At 48.0% G+C, this 20,248-nt stretch overlaps 8 protein-coding genes across 8 annotated transcripts; 5 read left to right on the plus strand and 3 right to left on the minus strand.

The window, feature by feature from the left end:
* Window positions 1-122: 122 nt before the first annotated feature.
* On the minus strand, window positions 123-1,935 carry LCP9604111_6444 (uncharacterized protein; the record flags this gene model as incomplete). The annotated part of the gene is made up of 5 exons (XM_039074366.1): window positions 123-1,013; window positions 1,068-1,284; window positions 1,359-1,485; window positions 1,553-1,731; window positions 1,808-1,935. 5 exons carry the CDS (start codon window positions 1,933-1,935, stop codon window positions 123-125), a joined length of 1,542 nt encoding a protein of 513 aa, XP_038927494.1.
* Window positions 1,936-3,101: 1,166 nt separating this feature from the next.
* LCP9604111_6445 (Hpt domain-containing protein) lies at window positions 3,102-3,788 on the minus strand (the record flags this gene model as incomplete). The annotated part of the gene is made up of 3 exons (XM_039074367.1): window positions 3,102-3,363; window positions 3,546-3,703; window positions 3,768-3,788. The coding sequence occupies 3 exons, from the start codon at window positions 3,786-3,788 to the stop codon at window positions 3,102-3,104; spliced, it is 441 nt and encodes a 146-aa protein (XP_038927495.1).
* Window positions 3,789-4,572: 784 nt separating this feature from the next.
* LCP9604111_6446 (glucan 1,3-alpha-glucosidase ROT2) lies at window positions 4,573-7,513 on the plus strand (the record flags this gene model as incomplete). The annotated part of the gene is made up of 2 exons (XM_039074368.1): window positions 4,573-4,654; window positions 4,716-7,513. 2 exons carry the CDS (start codon window positions 4,573-4,575, stop codon window positions 7,511-7,513), a joined length of 2,880 nt encoding a protein of 959 aa, XP_038927496.1.
* Window positions 7,514-8,595: 1,082 nt separating this feature from the next.
* Window positions 8,596-11,243, plus strand: LCP9604111_6447 (uncharacterized protein; the record flags this gene model as incomplete). Its single annotated transcript, XM_039074369.1, has 9 exons — window positions 8,596-8,781; window positions 8,831-8,975; window positions 9,063-9,213; window positions 9,266-9,702; window positions 9,758-10,358; window positions 10,461-10,769; window positions 10,822-10,894; window positions 10,950-11,045; window positions 11,109-11,243. The coding sequence occupies 9 exons, from the start codon at window positions 8,596-8,598 to the stop codon at window positions 11,241-11,243; spliced, it is 2,133 nt and encodes a 710-aa protein (XP_038927497.1).
* A 484-nt stretch (window positions 11,244-11,727) lies between these two features.
* On the minus strand, window positions 11,728-13,002 carry LCP9604111_6448 (uncharacterized protein; the record flags this gene model as incomplete). Its single annotated transcript, XM_039074370.1, has 1 exon — window positions 11,728-13,002. The coding sequence occupies one exon, from the start codon at window positions 13,000-13,002 to the stop codon at window positions 11,728-11,730; it is 1,275 nt and encodes a 424-aa protein (XP_038927498.1).
* A 518-nt stretch (window positions 13,003-13,520) lies between these two features.
* LCP9604111_6449 (PQ-loop repeat-containing protein) lies at window positions 13,521-14,611 on the plus strand (the record flags this gene model as incomplete). Its single annotated transcript, XM_039074371.1, has 4 exons — window positions 13,521-13,564; window positions 13,624-13,743; window positions 13,806-14,021; window positions 14,077-14,611. 4 exons carry the CDS (start codon window positions 13,521-13,523, stop codon window positions 14,609-14,611), a joined length of 915 nt encoding a protein of 304 aa, XP_038927499.1.
* A 282-nt stretch (window positions 14,612-14,893) lies between these two features.
* Window positions 14,894-16,087, plus strand: LCP9604111_6450 (uncharacterized protein; the record flags this gene model as incomplete). The annotated part of the gene is made up of 3 exons (XM_039074373.1): window positions 14,894-14,933; window positions 15,079-15,427; window positions 15,490-16,087. 3 exons carry the CDS (start codon window positions 14,894-14,896, stop codon window positions 16,085-16,087), a joined length of 987 nt encoding a protein of 328 aa, XP_038927500.1.
* Window positions 16,088-18,198: 2,111 nt separating this feature from the next.
* Window positions 18,199-19,994, plus strand: LCP9604111_6451 (glycoside hydrolase family 18 protein; the record flags this gene model as incomplete). Its single annotated transcript, XM_039074374.1, has 5 exons — window positions 18,199-18,307; window positions 18,363-18,425; window positions 18,480-18,493; window positions 18,551-18,678; window positions 18,731-19,994. 5 exons carry the CDS (start codon window positions 18,199-18,201, stop codon window positions 19,992-19,994), a joined length of 1,578 nt encoding a protein of 525 aa, XP_038927501.1.
* Between the last annotated feature and the right edge of the window lie 254 nt (window positions 19,995-20,248).

The following is a 20,248-nucleotide window of genomic DNA, read 5'->3' on the forward strand; positions in this document are numbered from 1 at the left end:
TGACTGTTGTGTTTGAAAAAGGAAAGAAGAAATTCTATATAGCCGAGTGATCTCGAGACATTCATTAACCTCACAGAACGGTAAAACAGAACGGTAAAATTACAGTGTCCATATCCAATCTCTCAATATAACCTAGTAGACTTCAAAGATTTCCATTCTGCGATGTCCACCGGTCCCCGGGCGACAGAGTCACCAACCAAATCGACAAGAGCATACTGTTCGCCGGAGAAAAACCACGCCTGACCTTTGTTCGTTCTCGGCTTAAAAACAACAGTATCGATTGTCTTGAACTTGGCTGCTGCCAAAGCATTGAAGCGCAACGCGATATTACCCGATTCCAAGAGTATATTCCGGATGACATCAATTAGAGCGTACCTTTCCTTGCGGAAGAAACATACCACATGTTGATACTCGCTTCCTTTGAAACTGAAAGGCAATGTTGCGTCCACCAGTTCAAAGCCCACCTCTTTCAGGGCAGGCCATTTCTCCTGGAACCTGAATGGCTTGCCGACGGGATATCCGTTCAAACCATGGTGACCATGGATTCTCAAACAACGAGATCCACAGAAAAAGTATGCTTCATTTTCGTCGTCTGTTGCAGTGAATATGGAATTTATTGGGCAAAATCCGAATTTCTTAAGCGCGGGCCACATTGTCAAAATGTCATCTCCACGTGTGTCGCTGTGCTCTTTGGCGGGATTGATGCGGGTATATTGGTTGTCCTTGAAGAAGTAAATCTCATCCTCTACCCAATCAGCTGGGTAAGCTGCCGCGGTCGAGCCAGAGAATCCTAGAAGCCCCTTGACACGGTCTAGCGGGTCGACTCCTCCTGGAATAGTCGAGTACAGGACCTCTCCGCTCTTCTTAAAGCTCCTGATGACCTGCTGGCCACCATCATCCAGAACCATCCAGTCGGCAAAGTTGTTCGCCGTTGCTTTGTTTTTGGCATTCTTACCGACCAGAATGTGAGCAGGGTTAAGTAAAAGATCGTTTTCGTTGTCGTCTCCTTCAGCCTAGATTGATTGTTAGCCTGTAATCTTGGATGGTACATTTCCGGAAATAATTACAAAGATCGTAAGCTGTTTTCTCGTCTCATCTCCGATCCCCAGCCAAGTCTCCTTGTCTGTCACAGTGTATTCGCCTTTACTGGCCGCCTCACGTATAGCTTGAACGGAGAAACCAGGGAACATGTGATACCACGAGGTTGGAGGATCGGCCCATGGAACCTGGCTAATCGTGGCCCAGAGCAGAGACTCTACGATGTTTCCAGCGGATCTGTCATAACTAAGTGAAAGCAAACGGTCAGTGGATGCCAAATATCCGATGATCGGGAATGAAGGACCAGCCCGAATACCTACCGCGACAGGAACTTGATGGGCTTCGCTGAATGCTTGCTCTCTTCCATTCGGTTGAACAACTTGGTAAACAGACAAGATACTCTGGTCTGTCTATCCTCTGGGAGGCTAGCAGGGTTGTGTTTTGGGCCTGCAGTATTCAATACATAAGATTCACCGAGACTTGAAATGTTTATTGGAGAGGATGAAAAGCATACCGACGAGCATCCAATGGTCCCGCCACGCGTACACGACTCGTTCAATGACCTTGTCATCTAGCGCATGAGACGTGATAGCGATATCGGCGACCTCTTTGAGCAGATTCTCAGTCATAGGAGTGCTATCAGTCTTGTACCATTCAATAAGGAAAGGCTCAGCTTTCTTGTGATCGACACAACTATTGGCCTGTAGGTGAGAATTTTGAAGCTTTAAAGCATTCCCGCACACATTTTTTTGTCTTGGGCAAAACTTACTATTGGACAAAACTTTTTGCCAAAGCCTCCAGCAGACCAGACTGACCAGCTCCGCCAGTTGCAATACGGAGAAGAACCTTCTCCTTGTGGGCGCTATACACGGCAGTGGGAGCAGTTGGTTCAGCCATCATCAGAGGTTAATGAAGGAATAGTCAACGAATTCAAATGAGATTGTACTTGTTCTTTTCTAAAACCTGGAGATATAGATCACAAAGGTATATATACTCTGTGCCGGTCATTGGTAAGATAATTTCCCTCATCGACCACAGGGGCTAGCTGATGTTCTACAAGTCGACCACAGTGGCTGGCTGATGTTCTACAAATCGACAAAAGTGGCTGGCTGATGTTCTGCAAGTCGACCACGTTGGCTAGCTGACGCATTGACGACATGTCTACGCAGCAGGATAGTGGATCTATTTTGACTGGCAGGGGGCAGTTCACGCAGCCGGTGGCCCACTTAAATCACGTGAAACCTCCACTGGGTGAGCTCACCCGGCACTTACGAGTGATCTCGCCGGCCTAGATAGTCGTTGCCGAGCAAAGCGACTGATTCTAACTTCTAATGCTGTGCAAAGCCCCCTCTTACTGGCTTATTGGCTTCAGAACGACCCCTCGGCTTGATCAACTCCCTTGCTTTTGTCATAATTCTAGGAGAAAACTTGGCCACGTGACACGTACGTAAGACCTTCTGATTTAGTTATAGTTTACTTGCTTCGCTTCGCTCCGCAATTATTGCACAGATACTGTATGTTCCATGAATGTATAGAATCACATGACTACTGTTAAGTTCTTAAAGGTGTTATCCCTCCCTGATTCGCCTCGGTGGTTGATGGGAGGTATTGACGAGAAATGATTGGTAGAAATTTGGTATTGTTAAGGTATTGATTAGGCCATCAGTCACGTGTTTTAGGTGGGCCACTGGTTGGGTAGATTGAGTAGGTAGGCGAGCAGATTCTCAGTTGCTATCTCTGCTCGTATCTTATTTTTGTGCATTGAATTGTATGACACGTCATCCTATATTGCAGCTAGGCCGAACTGTAAAATGGTTTTTATCACCTATTCCCGTATATTGAGAATTAGTAAAGGAGAGTAGAAGTACAAAGGAAGCTACTGGCATGGCAGACATCTCTAAATACGTTCCGACATCGGGCTCTCCTATGGAGACTACACTGAAGTATTGGCACCGGTTGCATAGATTTGCATAGACTCGAAACAAACGTTTAGTCGTCAACATGTAAGGAATGGAAAATGAATCACGACAGAAATGGGACTAAATCATTTCAGGTGTTTGCTCCTACTCAACTTCTTGGTTCGAATAGAATGCCTTAATCTTCCTCACAGAATAAGAATAGTCCGCTTTGACGTCCTCGAGCGCCTCCACAATCCGTCTCAAGCATAGCTCAGAATCAGGTTCTGGTGAGCCGTCCAAATCTTCGTTCATTCCGTAGTGCTGAATTTTTTCGCAGCCTTTCTGCACTTTGACAATCCCTATAGTTGCTGAAGAATTTTTTAAAAAATGGGCGAGTTCGTTTATTTGTCGGAGTTCCCCCTCCGTTCTATATTGATTTAAAGATCCGTCAGCAATCCATCATAATTGATTATTATTACTCAAAAGCCCCCGTGCATAAAAGCATCATTTCGTACAAAGGTTCAATTTTGCACATTTACTTCTAGCAAGGTTTCACGCAAAGTTCCAGTGAGACCGAAATAGTCTCGAGAAACAGAAGGGCGAACTTACATTGCCAACCCCATTCGTTCAAAAGTCTCTTCAGCTTGCTCGAAAAAGCCATAGCAGATACTGGTGCTGAACTCTCTATCGTCGGGGTCATCGTCCATTTCCAGAATCTGACAGAACACAGAATAATCCACTGCGTCACCGAAGCTGTCCTCCAAGTCCTGGTAACATGGTTAGCAACTAAATCCGAGGGCCCAAAAAAGACAATTGACATTGAACACTAACTTTTCCTGTATTGGTTGACATGGTATTCATTTGTCTGTTCGTGGGTACTGTGTGTTGTCTGGAGATGACTGAAGATTGTAGGCGAGAGACGAGTTTATGTAGACAGCAAAAGGATCGACCAGTCTGTCCGAGTGTTCAGCTTCAACGTCATCGAGTCGATCATCGAGTCGATCAGTGTTTTCAGCTAAGAGACGATCACATATGTATTGCTTTTTCGGGTACGGAGGAGCGAGATACCGCACAAACCCACAATTCGACTTCGTTCTCGCTTCATGGTGACAGGCGATGATGTGATCTCTGAATAGCTTCATACTTTCATAATATGGGGCTGATCGTAGAAGTACTACATATGTGGCTGGTGTCAGTCGAAGGCTGTGTTTTTTATACTAGTGTGATACCGTAAGTGCCAAGAGGTACTCGGCCTAATTAGATTAGAGGACTGGCAGTAGTGATTCGGGCTGTGCCAACAGTGTTTACCTTCTATGCATGTGACTGAACTAAGCAAGATCTGCTAACATCTAACTACCAGCCTGAGCACGGCAGATCAATAGAAAAGCGGTATAGTCACAGGTATGTGGTCATATCGCGAACGCCGATTGGTTCAAACGCAAAGCAAGTTGATTGGCTGTTCAGAAGCTGTAGTGGCTGCCTTGTTGCCTTAGGGGTCTTACCCCAGCTCAGGCCAGCTCAGCTTGTAGCTTCTGTTGACGGCATCTCCACCTCTAAATGCAGGTCAATCATTGATAACCAACGCCATTCTGTCGGAGATTGAGGGTCTCTGATTGATCGTACTATTTATTTCACCATGGCCAGGAGTCTACCTGCGCCCCGTTGGGCAATGTTGCTCTCCCTGGTTATCCTTCTCGTCTGCATTGTGGTCCCCGGTTGTAAGGTTACCTTTTGCCAAATCGCAAGATTACAGAAAGCTAACTCTTATGCTACGAACAGTTGCGGTCAAACACAAGGATTTCAAGACTTGCGATCAGTCCGGGTTCTGCAAACGAAATCGTGCCTACGCCGATGACGCCTCTTCTCAAGGCATTTCATGGAGCTCACCTTACGAGCTAGATCCCGCCACTATACATTTCAAGGATGGAATGCTTACTGGAGTCATTTTGAAAACCACGACTGCCAATGAAAAGGTCCGGCTACCTCTCACGGTGTCTTTCTTGGAATCGGGAGCAGCCCGCATTGTGGTGGATGAAGAGAAGCGGATGAAGGGCGACATTGAAATGCGACATGGCAGTCAAGCAAACAAGAAACGATATAATGAAGCCGAAAAATGGGCTATCGTGGGTGGTTTAGAAGTCAGCAAGTCGGCCACGTTGAATGCCCAGAGCGAAACTGGATTCACGAACGTCTTGTACGGACCGGACGACAAATTCCAAGCGATCGTTCGCCATGCGCCATTTGGAGTCGAATTCCAGCGGGATGGACAGACCCATGTTCAATTGAACCACCAAGGCTTCCTGAACATGGAGCACTGGCGACCGAAGGTAGATGCCGAAGACGGCGAATCCGGCGAAGATGAGAGCACCTGGTGGGAGGAGACGTTTGGGGGAAATACCGACTCGAAGCCACGTGGTCCCGAGAGTATTGCTCTTGATATTACCTTCCCCGGTTATAGTCATGTATTTGGTATCCCAGAGCACGCAGATTCGCTCTCGCTCAAGGAGACTAGGGGTGGATCTGGTAACCATGAGAACCCTTATCGTCTATACAACTCCGATGTTTTCGAGTATGAACTCGAAAGCCCGATGACCTTGTACGGAGCCATCCCGCTGATGCAAGCCCACCGCAAGAGCTCCACTGTCGGGGTCTTCTGGCTCAATGCAGCGGAAACGTGGATCGATATTGTCAAGTCCACTGCCTCCTCCAACCCCCTGGCCTTGGGCGCCCGCTCCAAAACAGACACCCAGACTCATTGGATGTCTGAATCCGGTCAGATTGACCTGTTCGTCTTCCTCGGGCCGTCACCGAATGATATCAGTAAAACATATGGTGAACTCACAGGATATACACAATTGCCCCAGCAGTTCGCCATTGGATATCACCAATGCCGTTGGAACTATGTTACGGACGAGGATGTCAAGGAAGTCAACGCCAAATTTGACAAGTACCAGATTCCATACGATGTGATCTGGCTTGATCTTGAATATACCGATGACCGGAAATACTTCACCTGGGACCCTCTCACCTTCCCTGATCCTACGGGTATGCAGCAAAAGCTCGATGAAAGTGAGCGAAAGCTTGTGGTTTTGATCGATCCTCACATCAAGAACGCGGACAAGTACTTCGTTTCAGAAGAGCTTAGAAGCAAAAACCTCGCTGTGCTGAACAAGGATGGCGAAATCTATGATGGATGGTGCTGGCCAGGTTCCTCGAACTGGGTCGACTGCTTTAACCCCGCTGCGCATGCCTGGTGGGCCACGCTACACAAGTTTGACAAATTCAAGGGATCGCTTCAGAATCTTTTCATCTGGAATGATATGAATGAACCCTCTGTTTTTAACGGGCCTGACATGACCATGCCCAAGGACAACTTGCATCATGGAAACTGGGAACATCGCGATGTTCACAACCTTAATGGTCTCACCCTTGTGAACGCCACCTACAAAGCAATGCTGGAGCGCAAAAAGGGGGAGATGCGCCGGCCATTCATCTTGACGCGCTCGTACTACTCCGGGGCCCAGCGGGTGTCTGCTATGTGGACTGGAGACAACCAGGCCACCTGGGACCACCTAGGGGCTTCTCTCCCCATGGTCCTGACCAACGGTATCACAGGCTTCCCCTTCGCTGGCGCAGATGTCGGAGGATTCTTCCATAATCCTGATAAGGACCTTTTGACTCGATGGTACCAGACAGGTATATGGTATCCCTTCTTCCGCGCGCATGCTCACATCGATACCCGTCGCCGTGAGCCGTATCTGATCAGCGAGCCCCACCGGTCCTACATCGCTCAGGCAATCCGTCTGAGGTACCAACTGATGCCTGCTTGGTATACCGCCTTCCACGAAGCCTCCGTTAACGGCACGCCAATCGTTCGCCCTCAGTATTACATGTTCCCAGAGGACGAGCAAGGCTTTGCCATCGATGATCAGCTGTACCTTGCTTCCACGGGTCTTCTCGTCAAGCCTGTTGTGCAGGAGAACACGCATAGTGCAGAGGTATATATCTCCGACGACGAGAAGTACTATGACTACTTTGATTTCACCGTCTACCAGGGTGCGGGCAAGAAACACACCGTCCCTGCGCCAGAGGACAAGGTTCCTGTGTTGATCCAGGGTGGTCACATCATTCCCCGCAAGGACCGTCCTCGTCGCAGTACCGGTCTGATGCGATGGGACCCGTACACACTAGTCATTACCCTAGACAAGAATGGCGAGGCGGAAGGCAGTCTGTACGTGGACGATGGCGAGACGTTCGACTACGAGCGTGGCGCCTACATTCACCGCCGCTTCAACTACCGCGACTCGGTGTTGTCGTCGAAGGACATTGGTACCAATGGACCTAAGACTGCTGAGTACCTCAAGACCATGGCTGGTGTGACAGTCGAGCGGGTGGTGATCGTTGACCCTCCCGCTGAATGGAAGGCTAAGAACATCGTGAGTGTCATTGAAGATGGAGCCAAGTCAGGCTCTACGGCCTCCTTGGAGTTCTACGAGCAGGAGGCCGGGAGGGCATCCTATGTTGTGGTGAAGAAGCCGAATGTTGGTATTGGAAAGGCATGGCGGATTGAGTTCTGATTGATATCTTTCATTTCTTGCACAATACATGTATGCAATATTCACGTCATTAGAAGTTGATAAGCCTGCATATGGTTCTTTATATAAAATTGTCCGATAGGGAAAACTTACCCCTTCACAAAATTTAACGCCATCATATCGAGGATTACTTCTGATGCACAGATTCTCACGCAGTTGTTCATCAAGAAACCTCCCAGCTTTGAAATTGAGATATGCAACCTCAATGCTAAAAGTTTGTCCTCGCGCCGGGCTGTGGTGCCAACCGCTGCCGAGTTTATTTAGAGTTTCTTTGATGCTTTCGATCTTCCTATCGCCTTGTCCGAAGCGGGCCAGGCGAGTCAAGCTATCGAATGACCAGCCCAAGCCATGTGCGGAATTCTGGTGGTCTTGATTATACTACGGCTCGTGCACAACCATATTTCCCACCAATAGAACGATATGAAATTCTAACGCATTCATGTGCATCTCTCTTGTTGCAGCTTGAGACAGGATTCTTGAGCAGACACGACATTGAGCACTATATCATGCCAAGTTAACATAGGGCTTCTTGGTGGAAACATCCAATCAAGCTCGAATGCCCTCCTTTCCGGCCAGAAATGTGAAATATGTCGCAGCTTACCATATGCCCGAAGGAGATTGGAGCAGATGTACCGGATAAAGGTCCGGAGAAAGGCCTGGAGAAGACCTGGAGAAGGCCCAGAGCAAGGCCGGAGAAAGGCTCATCATTGCACACCCCGCATGCCAACCCACAGTGGTTGTCCGTGCTTTCCGCAGCAGGTCGGACTCTGACTGGATGCCTATTTACAAGCTCACCTTGGCAAAGACCACTATTGGTCGCCCCCACATACTTCTGGGAGTCACTGGATCACGCCCTTCAATGCCAAGCTTCCCCGCATTTCTTGGCTATTGGAACGTAGACGCCAAGACTGGGGTAAACAATGGCATCTGAAATCATTCCGTCATTCTATTTAGGATAACCGACATGATATAACTAGCTATATCCCTCGTTTGGTTGACGAGACTCTATAAGTACAGGACCCTCGAGCGTGGTAGCAACGATTGTATACTACCAATCCACAGCTATGAACCGCGGCTCTATCGGAAAAGACGATGTCGAGATTGTCGATCAAACTGCTCATGTCGAACACATTCTCAAGCCTTCTCTTGTCACTCAGATTGGAGACTTTCGTGTCGTCGGTTTGACCCCCGAGGATGCAGATTTCTATAACAACTATCCGGAGGACAAACGAAAAAGAGTCTTCCATAAGGTGGAAATACTAGCCATTCTCATGAATATCCACCTGACTCTGTGTACAGGTCGATAAGCGTCTGATTCCCATGCTCGCAGTGTTATACTTGATTTGCCACATTGATCGTGCGAATATCGGCAATGCCAAAATCGAAGGCATGGTCCAAGATCTCAAGATGACTGGGTTGCAGTATAATACTGTACTGTCTATATGTAAGTTCATTTCCTACAGCCAACTCTTTTGTAACTGATGTGTAATGGCTCCCAATTTGGTCTTCATTCCCTACGTCGTGTTGGAAGTCCCCAGTAACATCCTTCTCAAAAGGTTCAAGCGTCCTTCGGTGTACCTTGGACTTCTTGTCTCGGCCTGGGGTATTGTCATGACATGCACGGGTCTGGTCCAGAACTTTGCTGGTCTTATGACCACCCGAGTCCTACTTGGTGCTCTTGAGTGAGTGACAATGATGAACCCCTTTCTGCTTCGCATTCTAAAATCCTTATAGGGCTGGTTTCTTCCCTGGTGCTATTTACCTTTGCTCCTACTGGTACATGCCTAGGGAATTGGCGCTTCGTATCTCATATTTCTACTGTGCCAGTGCGCTCTCCGGTGCATTTTCCGGCCTGTTGGCTGCCGCTATTGCCAAGATGGACGGTATTGCTGGACTTGAGGGGTGGCGGTGGATCTTCATTCTGGAAGGTCTTGCTAGTGTGGTACTAGGTGTTGCCTGTTTCTTCCTTCTCATCGACACCCCGGCTTTAGCCAAGCGCTGGCTATCCCCTGAAGAAATTCGCTACCTGGAGCTTTCAATGTTCGTCAAGCAAGGAGGAACTAGTACTAGGGAGTCGGGTTTCAAGTGGAGAGACCTCAAGGTGGTCCTGATGAACTGGAGGATATATGTGCAAGCCTACCTTTTATTCTGCCAATCGGCCTTGTCTTACGGTAACCGTTGTTCAAATCCGATTCGAGACATTGGGCTAATTAAATTTCCACTCAGGTACCAAGTTCACCCTCCCGACTATCACCAAAGCCATGGGATTCAGCTCCACAAATGCCCAGCTCACTTCCGCCCCTCCATACATTGCCGGCGCAATATCTGCCATCGTGTTTGCACGGTTGTCCGATCGCTTCTATTGGCGAATGCCATTTGTCTGCATCCCCATGGTATTTGTCGTAGTAGCCTATTCTATTATCCTCTCCCTGAACGGGGCGCTGGAAGCAAAAAAAGGAGTGGCATACTTTGCAGTCGTCTTGTCTGTCATAGGTATCTATCCCATTCAGCCAGGAGCTGCGTCTTGGAATGCAAACAACATCGCCCCAGCGTCTCGACGGGCTATGGGCATCGCGCTAGTGAACTGTGTCGGCAATGTCGGTGGCATACTGGGTAGCTTCATGTATATCGAGAAAGAGAGTCCCAAGTACACCACTGGATTTGGTCTCAGTTTGGCACTCGGTGGGGTTGGATTCTTGGTAGCTTTGTTCCTCGAATGGACATACAAGATGGGCAATGCAAAGAAGGCAAGGATTGCAGATGATGCAAGAGTTAACTACACGGAGGAAGAATTGTTTGATATGGGAGACAAGTCACCCCTATTCAAGTATGTTTTGTAAATACTTTGTGGGCGGGAATGAATTTATGATGATGTTTTTTTGATATTACGATATGTCCGATAAAACGCTCCTGATGTCTTCAATCTAAGCCAGCGCAAGCCTCTTAGGCAGGTGCCATCCTATATCAAACGGTTTCGTGCTGATTTCAGTTTGCTCTCTTGGTTCCTTCCGTTCTCTTTTTACTTTCCTGTCTCCCACATCTCAAACTTTTTCAATTTGCCCCTTCTCGTTGGTATCAACTCACTCAAAGAGAAACACACCACCGCCACCATGACCACCGATGCGTCAACAACCCCATCTGAGTCGCAGCCGACCGAACCTGGCCCTACAAGTCCTTTCTACGGGATGTATGGTCATTACTGGAAGTCAAACAGGGATGTGCCGCCCACCAAATGGCTGTAAGAATCAGTTTGAATTGAACCGTTGAATATAACTAACCGATTCTATCAGTCAGGAGAGCAAGAAGCTCTGCGCTTGTGATGCCCATCAGGCAAGCCAGTGGCCGATGGAACACGCATTAATTGTAAGTGGAAACGCCCAAACAGTCCATTCCAAGATGCCAATCTTCTTGGCCTTAGACGATTCCTCGCTGCGCCTACAAGTGTCCCTACTGCCCAAAGTTCGATACCCTCGATAGTACCGAGCCTCAGGTGGTGAAGCTCCGTGCTCATATCGTACGTGACCATTTGGTGAGACTATCATTCGTGAATGACTTGCGGCATACTGACGTCGATTAGAAGAGAAAATCATATGAATTCCTTGGGCTCGCTGTCACCCCGGCCAGAGTCACAAAAGCCCGCGTGCCGTGGGTTAGCCTTGTTCAACTTCAATCACCTACTTCTAATCCCATTGATTCTTCTTGTAAGCCATGACGACGTTGGTAGGGTTCAGCGGTTTGTAGTGCATGCATTTTCGCGGCTATGGGTTCATTCCCTATTCCAAGAAGAGGCTTCGTACCACAACAGAACTTCAATCAGAACGAATTTACGTATCTTTGTGCTTTCCCTTTTCCATGATTAAAAACCTAGACCATTTCGGCAGAAACATGAATTCTATATGTAATCCCATCCTCAGGTTCCTTTGTTTTCGTTCTCAACTTCTATGATATCGTAAATAATAAGCATACAGGAGATACTTATCATTGCTTGTCCCTCTTTATAGTGAAATAGCTACTCGGTATACCGCATTATCTAGTGCTCAAGGCAATAAAAGTGTAGTAAAATAAAGAAAGTTGTCCTTTCGAAACTAGCAAGTTCAAGATTCATCATTATTCTCAGCCATCCATAAATGTTAGCAAATAAGCCTCCTAATACCACCAAAAACTAGCCACATAATTAAAGCACTGTGATTTGGAAATTACCAATCCGTTTCTGTCATCGTCGAATCGTTTTCGTCCTGGTTTGGCCATTCAGAACGACCCACAAGCTGCCATGGAGCATAGATCATTTCTTCGTCGATCAAGTCAAACGGGTTCTCGAAGTTACCATCTACCAATCCCCAGATTGAAGCCAGAGAGATCCGACGATAGTGCGGATCCTCTTCCTCTTCCGGAGGGCAGCCGTCGTCACTCTCATCGGTGAATTCGGCTTCGTCGTCGGTGAGAGTGTCTTCATTTATGCAGCGTTTGTATTCGGCAACTATGCCGTCAGAAATCTCATTTCCCATCACAGTATCTTTCATTGCTTCTTCAGAAAGCTGCTGTTGAAGGTGTTGGTTTTGCATTTCGAGGGTCTTCAATCTGATGTCCGTGAAGTCGTGGCTCTTCTTACCATCCTGAGAGACCGCATATCGGATTGAAAATTCATTCTTTTTGTTCTCCGAAATCTCAAAGCTGCCGGCCTTCTGACAACACCCACATTCGACAGTGCAGTGGCCATTTGCATGCTTGCGACGATCACCAATAAATTTGCGATCAAGGCAACATCCACACTCACGTCCACAGCAGCCTCCTCTCCTAGCGCAGTCCTCTCGAAGAACACGATGCATGTACCATTTGGGATTTCCCCGCCAGAGCTCAAAAGCTCGGGTCAAAGGCCCATCGGAGAAAGAGTCCCGGATCGTCCACCACTCGCGCTCAACTCGTTTATATTCTTTGTTTGATTCGCTAAGCTCTTGTTCAACTCTCGCTCCACTTAGCTGATAATATTCCCAGCGCATTTCCCGTTGAGCGATCTCTCGGAGCCTAGTCTCCACGTCGAGGAACTCCGCCAGGCGATCTTCTTTGCCGTCGAGGTCTTGTTCATAGATGTAGAGTTCAAATCGACATCGCTGAAGGGCATTTATGTCTCCAATCTGTCTGATCTCGTGTTCCAAACTGCCTTCCATACCACGCGTGAACTTCTTGGATATCTCCAGCCTGATTATATTGGGTCCGGTTTCAATTTCATGGAGACCTTTTATCTTTTCCTTGAGTTTAAATTCCTCCTTCTCGAGCTCAGCTCTGTCGTGTTGGATTCTAAGCTCCTGATTTTGGAGTTCGATTCTGAGCTCATGGTTCTCAAGTTTGTTTTTGCTGTGTGCCAATGTAATTTCATGCTTTTCCACATCAAATTCCAATTGACGCCTTTTAAGCTGACGCTCAAGCTCTTGGAGCTCGATTTCCTTTGCGGCTTCCGCCCTGGGATTGCTCATTTTGGATGTTCGTGCGAGACCAACGCTTAGTGAAATCAGATGGGAAAGGTAGAGAAAGAGGTAGGAGAATGTCAAGTCGGGGTTTTGGTTAGAATTCATACATCGACGATTCATCGTGATGTAGTCCCGTATCCAATTTGGGTAACAGCTTTGATTATGTATGTTTCCGCGGTCATAGTTAGTTATGCGTCCGAGATAGGCAAATGATGATTAATAAGGTCCCTTTATTATGATTGGTTACCATAACGACAGATGACCCACAACATCCCCACGTCCCTGCCGCGGGTGGAGATCGGCACGCTGACATAATCCAGGGCACCCGCCGGCCGCCCGGCAAAAAGGCCAAGCCGCATGCAGTCGTGTGTCCCGAAGCTTACGCTTTTTTTCCCTCTTTGACTTCAGTTCTTGGTTGTCAACAGCTTTTTCTTTGTCGCGAATATTTACAATACGCGGCTCCACACGCAATCGCCGACCCGACTGCTTTTTTTATTTTATAGCGACCGCGCATACCCCCTGCCATGTCTCTTTTCCAGGCCGCCTTTGACTATGCCGCACCTGTCTTGTACGTGGTCGTAAATGACTGACCCACGGGTTCCCAGTGCTAATCATGCTCGTGTGCAGCCTTATAAGCTCTCCGGTCACATCCTATGCCGACCAAATCTTCAGCATTCATCGCTCAAGAAGCTCGGCGGGCTTCTCCTTAGACATTCCTTTGATTATGCTGATCTCGTCGATTCTGAAGTAAGATTCCGATCGGCAGCGGGTTGATATTCGAGGCGGCAGTTCCATGTTAACATTATTAGGATTTTCTTTTGGTTCGGCGAGTACTACTCAAGGACTTTGTTAACGCAAGCAATTGTCATGATCGTGGTGCAGATCACGATGCTCAAGGTTGCACTCGATAATCGGCCCTCTGCCGGGGTGAGAAATGGAATTGAGCACACACCCTTCAGCGGCGGTAACTCCGATGGTTCATCCTCAAGACCTTATGAGTTCTGGCAGTGGAAGGCTACCAAGCCGTAAGTCTCGGCATCTCCAACCACTGCGATCAAAGCTGATTACCCATTTTCGAAGATATTGGATGTGTCTAGCCTACTTCGTCGGAATGTTGACCATCATCCACCTTACCCCGGTCGCTCAATCGCGATTCTATATCAGCCTCCTTGGCTACATCGGACTCGCCGTCGAAGCTATCCTCCCTATCCCTCAAATCCTCGCCAACCACCAATCCGGCTCGTGCAAGGGCTTCCGATTCTCCGTTATTGCGGCATGGATTCTCGGTGACACTATGAAAATGAGTTACTTCTTCAACAGCACAGAGACCATCCCCTGGGCGTTCAAGCTCTGTGGTATCTTCCAGTGTGTGTGCGACTTCTACCTGGGCTTCCAGTTCTACTTCTTCACTCGCAACACCCCATCTAAAACACCATCCCACTCGCTCTCCAACTCGCTCTCTAACTCGTTTGCTATCCCACACTCACACTCCAACTCACTCTCGCACAATTTCCCTGTCTCCGATTCTCACTCCCGCTCCAACTCCCAGGCTGCAAGCGAGTCTATGGAGAATGACCGCTGGGGTCATCACGAGAAGGACATCCGCATGGACTGAAACACTCGCATGATGAACTTGGACTAGACTTCATATTTATGTAGATAGGTAGCATTGGAAAACAGCACTATAGATCTGTAATTTGAATGAGATAATGTGAATACTATGATGGTTTCAAAAAAAATCATTTCCCGGTGATTCTCCGATTGCGCGCCTGGTGAGGGGCTTGCCCCGCGTCATTTCGACTGCTCTGCTCGAACTTCTGCGCCAACGTCTTCCCCAGTAACCTCAGATCTACCGCTTGTTCTTCTCCAAATCAATAGTGCAGCTGTGTCTTACACAATGGCCGACTTGCCCACAGTCCGCATTGGCTACGTGCCCGGTACGTCAGCTTTCCCACAGCTTCCGCATCAGATGCAAGACAGTACTCCCGTGTCTATGCTACAGCCTTTGTCTCAACGAAGCCTGCCAGTCACTTCTATTGCTCTCGGGCAGGATATAGCTAACACTAAGCCTTTGTCTACTAGAGCACTACCTAACCCCACTCCATCTCGCACTCCGTTCCCCGGCTGTTTCTTCCCTCCCATTCAAAATCGTCGCAACTCCCTTCCCATCTGGGACAGGCCATATGATCACATCCCTCCGCGGCAATGAAATTGACGTCGCCATTGGTTTGACAGAGGGATGGGTCGCAGGCTTAGCCGGGAAGCAGCAAGCGAGTCAGACATCCCCGGATGCAGATGGAGGATACAAAGTTGTCGGCCACTGGGTAGACAACCCCCTGCGCTGGGCTATAGTCACCGGACGCAATCGGGACGAGATCACGGGAGTGTCGGATCTGAAGGACAAGAGGGTTGGAGTCAGCCGGTTGGGAAGGTAAGCTATCAACATGAGTCATGAGCACAGTATAGCTTGGAGACTGACATGTTGGCCTACAGTGGCTCGCATATCATGTCCTTCGTTCTTGCGCAGCAGCAAGGCTGGAAAGCTGACTCTTTGACCACCGTCCCTCTGGGACCCTTCGGGCCGTTGCGGGATGGTGTGTCTGGCCTCGACGCCTCAAAGCCCGACCAGGCTGCGAACCCATCGGCTGAGTTCTTCATGTGGGAGGAATTTACCACGAAGCCATACTTCCATCCTACAGCTGAGAGACCGAACCCGCCGCTTAAGAAGATTGGCGAGATCTTCACCCCTTGGCCTTCTTGGATGATTGTCGCTTCTACAGCGCTGTTCCCTAACCCCGAGAAAGATCAGCGATTGGAGAGTCTCTTCCAGGCTCTGGATCAGGGAATCAAGGATTTCGAGGCTGATACTGCACATGTTGTGAAGCTTTTGGGTACTGGTGAGCTCGGTTGCAATTATGTCGAGGAGGATGCAACGGAGTGGCTCAAGGATGTTAAGTTCACTAATGCCACCCGCGGTGTTGATGATAAGATTATTGGAGGTGTTGTCGATGTGCTCAAGGTGGCTGGTGTTATTGACTCGGCAATGAGCAATGATGAAGCTATCCAGCGAGTCATTGGGATCAAGAGGTAGCTTCCTTGGCCCTCGAAGACGGAGAAGTCACGATATAAACAGTATGCAGAGAGATCTGCTCATAATACCATCCAGAGCTAGATTCTATATATGCCGCATTGACGTGCACAATGTTACGGTCCTTGATATCGGGGTCCTGTATGCATATTCGTAATATTCGTTTCAATGGGATAAGGTCAAGGCCCCGCCGCTACTTCATTGCTAAGCCATCTCTCATATCCGAGCCTGCTTGTTTCAAAAGGAAACCTCAGTCGGTTGGCTCAGGGTAGCGCTGTAGCCATTCGTCCTTTGTGTAGAGCTGCCCTTTGTCGGTCAGGAAAGCAGTGATCTTTTTGTTGAGTTCTTTGTTTAATCGTTAGCAAGAACTTCACTTTGATATCAGAGGTCTATTACATTCTACTGTCATTTCCTCCTATGCTTGCAATGAGTAATAGTTGCACCCTCTTTCACACCACAGAGAGCACCGTCGATAACACCTTTCAGCGTATCACATGGCAATGAAACTGTAACCGGTGTCCATCGACATGAAGACTCTCGTATGTTGCACTGAGATACTGGGGTAACCAGGTCGGATCACCAAAGGAAGATCAAAAACAGGAAATGAGGAAGATTGGACGGTAAATTGAGGATGATAAAGAGAGCTCAGATATGTGAAAGGTGAGGTAAATGTGATGGATAGGGGAGATGGGAGGAAAAAGAGAGAGGAGAAGGAGAAGATGCAGGTGCGTTTGACTTGTTACCTTGTTGAGACGAGAATCTCGAGAAGAGAGATCTCATCGCCAACTACTACTCCAAAAACTGCTCCAACAACTGCTTTAACTACTATTTCAACAACTACTTCGACAACTGAAGACCGCAATGAACAGTCCTTAGGTAGACGGTAGACTTTCACCTTTTGTTCAAACAATGTCTTCCACTCAAAATTGTCATCGGCCGAAAAATTCGAAATGGTTGGCTTGCGGACAGCGATACAATGAATGCATCGCGAGCGACGAGTTGGCGAAGAATTTTACCAAAAAGTAGAACCGGTAAGAATAATCTCGATTCCTCTGGGAAATTTGCGGCTATACTTCCATGAATCGGGCTTTCGGTAAGTGATCCGATGCATTCCTGCAGGAATTGGGTGTTCGAAATGAACTGGGAATGCCCTCGTGTAGCATTTGACGCTAACCCAATGGAATAATACTGATCTAGATGTGATATGTACAACATAGTAGTTGCATTCTGCAGGGGAATAGCATCGAATTCATGACAAATAAAGGTTCGGATAAGCCGAAGCCTGAATGTTTCGTACTCAAGTTTGTCAGTTATGTAGGTTGTGGTATTGGGTTTGCTGATATATATTGAAGAGCATTGGCTGGTTGAATCTTCTACACAACGGTGCTCTACATTTAAAATTGTTATTTAAAGAAACCTAGTCTAAAATTCAGCAAGAACTTAATTCTTTGACAGAAACAACAAGCTAAAGGATTTTAGCACAAGGTGAACAGTTCGTCTTGAAAGGGCCAATGGAGTATAGTTCGACCAACTACAACATAATGACGACCACCGAGATGACCACCCAGATGACAAGGGATATGACGTGTTTACCAGGCATAGGTACGGTCTCTATAGCAGCAGAGTCAAATGAGGATGGCCTAGAACTAAACTTTACATCCACACATGCTCATCCCTCGGTGCATTCTTAGATCTGCCCTCAGTCCCCCGACAACAACACTGGAATGCACACCAGGGCGCGTGAAACACCCCACAATCCAATCAAAATATTCACCTGGCTAAACTACCTACACAAACCATCTATTTGGGACCAAGGAATGACCCCGAACCTCCTTTTCGATTGTTAGCGTGGACATTTGGATCATACCATGCGCTGCGGGCACCGGGTAAGCAAGCCACTTGAATGAGGAACGCGGACATTTCTTTTTAGAAAATAACAAGGACAAATATGTATATAGTATTTAACAATGCACTATGCTCATTCACGATGAGGATCGGTGTTCTGACTCTCCTTTGTCGTTTCCGTCCCTATACATCCTCTAATCCCATATATTAATTTCTTCCTAATACCTACTTAATCTAACGCGAGCAGATACTGTACTGCGCTCGTCACTATGCGCCGGTATCTGTGTCTTCTTGCTTGGTCTATTTTGCTGGCTTCATTCGGAGGAGCACAGGCGAAGCTGGACTTAAACTCGACTAGCAACATCGTTGTTTACTGGGGTATGTGCTTGTTGGTGGTTTGGATTAATTCGTACTTACATGAGACATACTGAAGGCCAGAATTCATTCAATGGAAAGGGGGATCAGGCACAGCAGCCTCTTGCACACTACTGCGATAGTGAGTGAATGATATATCTTCAATGTGGTCGTTCAAACTAACCCGAGCCTCTAGATGAGGACATTGATGTAGGAACTAGGTCATCAGGAACGCTTTCAAAACAATGGGCTAACAAAATGGCATAGGTGATACCAATGGCCTTCAATATGATGGTCAACGGCCCAGGAGGCGCTCCAGAGATTGATTTCTCTGTTACCAGCAAGGACTGCGATGTCTTCGAAGGCACAGAATTAAAGAACTGTCCTTCAATTGCGTAAGAACATATCCCGTCCGCTGACCATTTCTAGACGGCTGACAGGATCTAGGAAGGACATCCAAACGTGCCAAAAGAAGAACAAGACGATCCTTCTTTCAATCGGTGGAGCGACCTACAGCGAGGGCGGCTTCAAGTCCGACGAAGATGCCAAGGACGGTGCGAAGCTGATGTGGGAGACCTTTGGCCCCAAGAAAGAGAATTCAACCGCTCTTCGTCCCTTCGGTGACGCCGCCTTGGATGGGTTCGACTTGGACTTTGAGGCCAATGTCCAACACATGGCCCCCTTCGCCAACGAGCTGCGCTCACTGATGAAGGCGGATAAGAGCAAGCAGGATTTCTACTTGACATCGGCACCGCAATGCCCCTACCCTGACGAGGCAGACAAAGAGATCCTCAACGGTCCTGTTTACATTGACGCTATCTGGGTACAGTTCTATAATAACTATTGCGGCGTCAACAATTTCAACACCGACAGCTCAAGCAACAAATACAACTTCGAGGAGTGGGACACCTGGGCTAAGACCGTGTCACAGAACAAAGATGTAAAGGTCATCGTCGGCGTCCCAGCCTTTACTTCTGCAGCTAGCACGGGGTATATCCCGGCGTCCGAGTTGGCCAAGGTGATTGAATACACGAAGAAGTTCGACAGTTTCGGAGGTGTTATGATGTGGGATGCCACACAGGCATACGAAAACGATGGATTTATCGAGGACGTGCGAGAAAGCTTAGGTTCTGCGAATGATTCCGGTTCGTCGTCGCCCGACCCGGTGTCAACCTCGGCATCTGCCTCTACGTCCACTGACCCAACGAAGACAACCACCACAACTACCACAACCACGACTACGAGAACGACGACGACGACGACGACGACGACTTCGCCATCTTCCAATGCACCCGTCTCTTCACACTCATCCTCCTCCTCCTCATCTGCTTCTGCTTCGCACAAGGGAGCTGAAGAAACAACCACCACCACCACCACCACCACCAAAGAACATAAGCCTACCGTTACGACCACCACGCAAAAGCCTGTCGCTTCCACTACCCAACCAAAACCGACTACTATCGTCACTACAACCGCAAAGCCCAAGGCTTCCTCAACCACATCTGCGGAGACAACTGCGACTCCCACCTCGAATGGTGGCCCTAACTCGCCGAGCGACGACGATAATTCAGACGATGGACCAAATGATGAGTCGGGTAGTAATCTCCTCGGCTCTATCCTCGGGAACGACCTTCTCGGTCTGCTGGGTGGCCTCCGTAAGGCGAACAAAGCTGCTAGCGGTATCACCCATGGTCTAGCCAACAATCTCTGACATGCTCAGCGCAACTGCGCTTGGGGTTGTGACCAGAACTGACATCGCCATAAACAAGGCCTTGGGGAGCTGTGTTTCTCTGGCAATGAATGCACATGATTGGGCTGTTGAGCGCATATAAGGAATTTTTACGATGAACTCGAGGTCAATTTAGACCCGATTCACTCCCATTTTGTCCTTTGAATCTTTTGCCTTCTTTATACCCTTCGATCTTATTACTTTCAACTCATCTAATGTCTTGTTTACCCTTTATT

The sequence above is a fragment of the Penicillium roqueforti genome (genome assembly GCF_015533775.1).
Source record: "Penicillium roqueforti strain LCP96 04111 chromosome Unknown scaffold_17, whole genome shotgun sequence".
Lineage (NCBI taxonomy): Eukaryota > Fungi > Ascomycota > Eurotiomycetes > Eurotiales > Aspergillaceae > Penicillium > Penicillium roqueforti.